Below are 5,817 nucleotides of genomic sequence, written 5' to 3'. Positions count from 1 at the left end.
ATTGATAACAGCAATGCCATGAAATTACAAACATTATTATTCAAATTATTAATAATCATTTTGTTTTGCTTTTTTGCACACTGTTCGGCCTTGCACTAATGCTTTTATTAAAAATAAGAACAAAATAAATACATAAATATCTTTAAATGTCATAGAAGTGATGTACCAGATGAAGAGGACAAGGATTTCAGGCAATTAACAATTTCAAATATATTTTCGAAATAAAATTGCAAAACAGTCAAGCCATTTCATATCATTAAAGATTAGGTTTTAAAATGATAAATGAATAAATAAAATTGGCTGAAAGCTTTTTCATATCTAATAAAGTCAAGGGACGTGTTTGTCAACATATTTTGATATCTTTACAGAAGGGGGCGCTAGACGACTCCTAAAACTGAATCCTCCATTGATCTGCATTCAAATCTCGTTTTACATCATCTCATTTTTTCACTCTGGAAAGTAATTTTTAATTAAAACTGATAGCTGCAAGAATTCATACATCACACATATATATTTATAAATCCTCCAGTAACACTTGATTGTGATTGGCCCATTCTGAACAGCGCTGACAAAAGTAACAGGTGTCACGTGACTTCAGCAGCGGTCTAGTGGTCTGTCGTCGTGTTTTCCCCAAAATAAATACATTTCATTTATTAAATGATTTAAGCAACGTATTTTACGCTTTTCTATAATTCAAGCACTTTTTAACCACCTCGTGGTAAAAATGCTTATTTTCAAGGGTTTTCCAGGACTTCAATTTGAAAAAGCCAAATTCAAGCACCTTGCATGAACCCTGTATAACTATAACTGCTACAACAGTCACGAGTCACTTTGACGCCCCACTAACCCCACTATCAAAATTACTATAAAAAATGAAAACACTATTAATGGTGGCCTAATAAAAACCTGTAGATAGTTTATTGAAGGCGTTGTCACTACACTAAAATGAATCGAAATGTCAGAACATCTATAGAACATACACATACTGTATATATATTGTATGTATCTCCTCTCTGCCTCCACTGGCCGGAGTTTCATTAAAGTTTCCAGCAGAGCAAGCATCTCATTTTGTACAAAGCTGATGTTGCCGTTTTCATGGAGGACATTCTCTATAATTTAATGGAGTGAACATCCAAATTCTGACGAGAATCACATTTTCCATGTGTATAAAAGGAGAAATATGCCTGACATTCATCAAGGACGCAGTTAATTCACAAAAGAATGTAATATTCTATTCTTCTAATTCATGGCATACATTCCACTTACTCTAACAACTTCTAATGAATGTGCAGTGTTTGTTTATATCACTCGTGCGTGACAGGGAATGGACTATATAACAGTATGCACACACTGCAATAACTGGAGAAGAACCTCAGAATTAAATTGCACCTGACCCAGCCCATTAGTGCTTTGTACATGTAATTTCACCGACCCACTTGCACCTAGACTTAGCACATACTTGCACGAAAATAAAAAACTTAATGCCTATGCACATCGACTTTCCGTGTATGACTTATCACATAGTGCTACACTTAACGCTAGAGCTCTTAAAAGTGGGCCTGAAATGTGTCAAAACAAGCCCAGTTTGGAAATGATTATCCATAGTCATTGTTCTTAATGAGACTAATTTAAAATGAAGAAAACTAGGGCAGAGAATTATAGATACAGGATGAATGGAAGCAACCAATCCTAGATTAATATTAAGACAACTGATGCAAACAATGATGGGGCATTTTGGTGATTTATTCATTCCTTTGTATTTTATTTGCTTCTTCAGTTAAAACTTTTACCTCAAACATTTCTCAAGTGTATTTAAAAAAATGCTTTTATACAAATCACACAATTGAAAAATGTAAGAGAGCGATATTTATGCACACATCCTTATCACATCTGGAATCTGTATTGTTTTCTTCTTCCAGAAACAGCTAAATCACACACGTTTTTAAATGGCAAACATTAGGACACTCGATACAGCTGGTCAGATTTATAAATGATCATTGAACTGTATGAACTGATTAAATGTAGCCACATGCACTTAAACATTGTAGGATTTATGTGTTGACTCAGCCTGTTTTCATAATATTAGTTCCACAACGGAAATCATCAATTCTGGTCAAACGAGCTGTGCTGAAGAGAGAACTGATGTCTGCATTATTCATACATTATTTCATAATGTGCCATTAATTACACTTGTGTTTCATCAGCTGCTGGTTTACTCACTCATGACCTCTACTGTTTGTACAGAAACATTACATGTTCAAACACGCATTAGAAACTCAACTTCAAGAAATTATAGAAATTCAAATCAGGTCTTAAAAAAACTGGAAATGGATCATAAACTCTTCCATTCTAAACACATCTGAGAAGTGAGCTTTTGAAATACAGATGTCAGACACAAGACAAACAAGCTTCTGTTGTGGAGCAAAAAACTGTTGATTCAAAGGAGCATTACAGATGAGGAGCTCTAATGTTTAATGATCACAAACACTCACTGTTGGCTTCATACCGTTCCTTAAATCTCCCTATTTATTGATCCCTCAAGTGCTGTTAACAATGTCATTTGAATCTCTCGAAGAGAAAAACCTGACGTGCTTCTTCCAGATGTTCAGTCGTTCTGGAAACAAGTGGAGCGTTCTCTGTGATCAAAGAGGAAATCAAACACGGCTGATATTAGCTCGCTGCTGGCTGTTCTGTGGCTGCTGATGAAGAGACAGAGTCAGTTAAAGAGGATGTTGGAGCAGAATCAGAATTGTTGTCATCCTCCTGTGGGTAAAGCTCAGGGTATTTCTGCATACACTCCTGCATACTCCGGAAGTTTTCCACACAATCTGACCCCTTTACTTCCTCCTTGCTATAGTGGAAACAAGAAAAGGCGTCCTTGAACTGCTGTCCACACGTGCCGCTCGCCATGCCACCCAGACACGGGCAGTTCCAGTTTATTTCTCCGTTGGGTAGGATCAGACCTGAAAGATTTGTCAAGTCAAGTCAGTCGCAAGAAAATCTCATGTTTGTAGATATGTTATAAACCTTTATAAACCATCTGCAACACCCATATTTAAATGAAAACACATTTCTCCAGAGGTTCTGAGGTCTTAAAAGGACAGTTCACCCAAAATGAAATTCTCCCATCATTTATTCACTCTCATGTCATCCCAGATGTGTGTGACTTTCTTTCTTCTGCAGAACACAAATGAAGATTTTTAGAAGAATATTTCAGCTCTGTAGGTCCATATAAAGCAAGTGAATTCTGACCAGAACTTTGAAGCTCAAAAAGCACATAAATGCAGCATAAAAGTAATCCATAAGACTCCAGTGGTTTAATCCATGTCTTCAAAAGGGATATGATAGGTGTGGGTGAGAAACAGATCATTTAAACACTTTTTAACTCTGTATCTCCCTGCCCAGCAGGTGGTGATATGCATGAAGAATGCGACTCGCCAGAAAAAGAAAAAAAATGTGAAAGTGAAAGTAGAGATTTATGGTAAAAAAGGGACTTAAATATTTATCTGTTTCTCTCACACACCTATCATATCACTTCAGAAGACATGGATTAAACCACTGGAGTTTTATGGATTACTTTTATGCTGCCTTTATGTGATTTTTGGGGCTTCAAAGTTCTGGTCATCATTCACTTGCATTGTATGGACCTACAGATTACTTATGGATTACTTTTATGCTGCCTTTATGTGCTTTTTGGAGCTTCAAAGTTCTGGTCACCATTCACTTACATTGTATGGATTCATTTTTGGGTGAACTATCCCTTTAAAGAAGGCCACAATGGTATTTTGGTATGGTAATGGTATATAAACCACCTCAAATACATACCGTGGTCCTCATATGGATCAGTAGGGTCATCTTCAATAAGCTCAGCGTTACTGGGTGCTTCATGGTCTTCTTTAGTCACAAAGATGATGCGATCTTTACCTAACATAAAACAAAAACTGAATTAAATATCTGTATCACACAGTCACATAGTCCATAACCCTTCTCCTGTTTATAACACAATATGCACCAACAGTTCTTCTAATGTTCTTGGTTAAAGTTCAATATGATTTCTATCACTCTAAATATATGAACCATCTGATGGTCCACAAACACACACACTACACAGGTTATGACCTTCCCAGCACATGTTAACATAACATGGTTATAATGACTGAATGACTCAATGTGAATAAATCAGATCATGAGAAAACATTTGATATGTATGACGTTTAACAATTCTTATGTTATAAACATTCACTAATGAAGAGGAATTCGACCATGTCACTGCTTCAACAGAATGAATAATTCAGTCATTCATTTCCAAACTCACTACATATTCACCATATGGGATGATTAGGCAAATATGAACCTGTTTCAACTAAGATTATATATTATTATATATTAATTATCTGAAGAACTCATTGATTGCATCGAGCATGGCTGCTGTGTGACTTTTAAGGGCAGTATTCACAGAGCTCCATAATAAAACACGTTTAGTTCAGTCAAACCTTCCTGTTTGCAGTACGACATATCTGCAGTGTGATCGTCTGATCGCTGTTAATCCGATCATGAAACAATCATCAATCCGCAACACTGTTACACCGACTCCAGCATGAGTAACATTGTGACGTCATGGCCGCCGGGAAGATTCAAAATAAAAGTCCCTGCAAGCATTTCAAATAAAAGTATCATACTCAACATTATAAAGCATTTTTATAAATGTCTAATAATTGTTCCTTTCAAATAAAATGGAGTAATATTTTGACCTGTTCTCCATGTGTTCATTCAGCCATAGAACTGTTATAGCAATAATGGAGTTGTTCATGTTGAAGTCCAAAAACCTGGAAGAGAATTCACATTTTTAGCTGGATTTAATCATGACAGTTTAGGATTTATGAGTAAAATAAGGTCTGTGGTAAACACTGCTTTAAGATACTTGGGTGTTTTGATCTGCAACATAAATTATACACATTCATAGCGCAATTGTGAATTTTGAAGCCGACTTGTTTAAAAGAAAGAAAGAAATTACAACAGACACCATATCACATGCTTGTGGTATTTGTAGTCCTTCTCAAGCAACTCGTTAGCAACATTTTTAAAACACAGCAGCTTCAAATTTCACATTTAAGGAATGGCCAGTAGCATTTTAATTATATTGAAGTTGTGCATCTGTATACTGATTTATTTTAAAGGTGCATTCAGTTTACACATTAACGAATGAATTGTGTTTTTGTGAAGAGTGATCTGAATGGTGTACACTCACATGAGATGAAGACTGTACTCGTAATAGTTTTCTATAAAAAGTTTTTATTATATATGGTGCGAGTCACCCCCTTCAGTGTGTTTCGCCATGTTTGACTAAACGTCGAAGAAGAGAATCCTCACGCTCATTGGCTGCCGCCTATGTAGATACGTTTGGCTATGCTTAGAACAGTGTTGTTTGGTGACGCGAAGAGCAAAAGAACACAATGGAACATATTTACTATTGTGCTTTAGAAGCGGAGACAACGGGAGATTCAGTAGCTGTACTGCTGAAGAAGTTAAAAAGGTCAGAAGACAGAAAGACCGGCAAAGGCAAAAAACTAGAGTAAACATCGGTAACGGTAAGGCATCTATGTCTTAATATATTTAGTGTAAAGTAGCTCAGCGATTGTTGAGGATTTTGTGTAAACCATGATGTTGGTTTGCTGGGAGACAAAACGAGTTCGTCAAAAACAGTATTCATGAACATGCTAAATTTGATGATAAAACAGTTCTAATCTTTCCTTAACCATGACATTCTGTATCACTAGATAATTGAGGATTATTTTACACTAAGCAGTTCTCTAATAA

At 35.9% G+C, this 5,817-nt stretch overlaps 1 protein-coding gene across 1 annotated transcript; it reads right to left on the bottom strand.

The window, feature by feature from the left end:
- Nucleotides 1-1,734: 1,734 nt before the first annotated feature.
- Nucleotides 1,735-4,625, bottom strand: LOC127425871 (mitochondrial intermembrane space import and assembly protein 40-like). The gene is made up of 3 exons (XM_051672160.1): nt 4,494-4,625; nt 3,826-3,924; nt 1,735-2,963 (listed from the first exon to the last, which is right to left on the bottom strand). The coding sequence occupies exons 1-3, from the start codon at nt 4,513-4,515 to the stop codon at nt 2,671-2,673; spliced, it is 414 nt and encodes a 137-aa protein (XP_051528120.1). The 5' UTR covers nt 4,516-4,625; the 3' UTR covers nt 1,735-2,670.
- Nucleotides 4,626-5,817: the final 1,192 nt, after the last annotated feature.

This window comes from Myxocyprinus asiaticus, chromosome 35 (assembly GCF_019703515.2).
Source record: "Myxocyprinus asiaticus isolate MX2 ecotype Aquarium Trade chromosome 35, UBuf_Myxa_2, whole genome shotgun sequence".
Classification (NCBI taxonomy): domain Eukaryota; kingdom Metazoa; phylum Chordata; class Actinopteri; order Cypriniformes; family Catostomidae; genus Myxocyprinus; species Myxocyprinus asiaticus.
The sequence above is the reverse complement of the archived record's forward strand: the minus strand, read 5'-3'. Positions and strand labels throughout refer to the sequence as shown.

Excerpts from the sequence above, each read along its gene's own strand:
- LOC127425871 (XM_051672160.1), bottom strand. The coding sequence starts at position 4,515 with ATGTCGTACTGCAAACAGGAAG. Across the intron at positions 3,925-4,493 it reads GTCGTACTGCAAACAGGAAG|GTAAAGATCGCATCATCTTT; the intron begins GTTTGACTGAAC and ends GTTTTATGTTAG. Across the intron at positions 2,964-3,825 it reads TGATCCATATGAGGACCACG|GTCTGATCCTACCCAACGGA; the intron begins GTATGTATTTGA and ends CAAATCTTTCAG.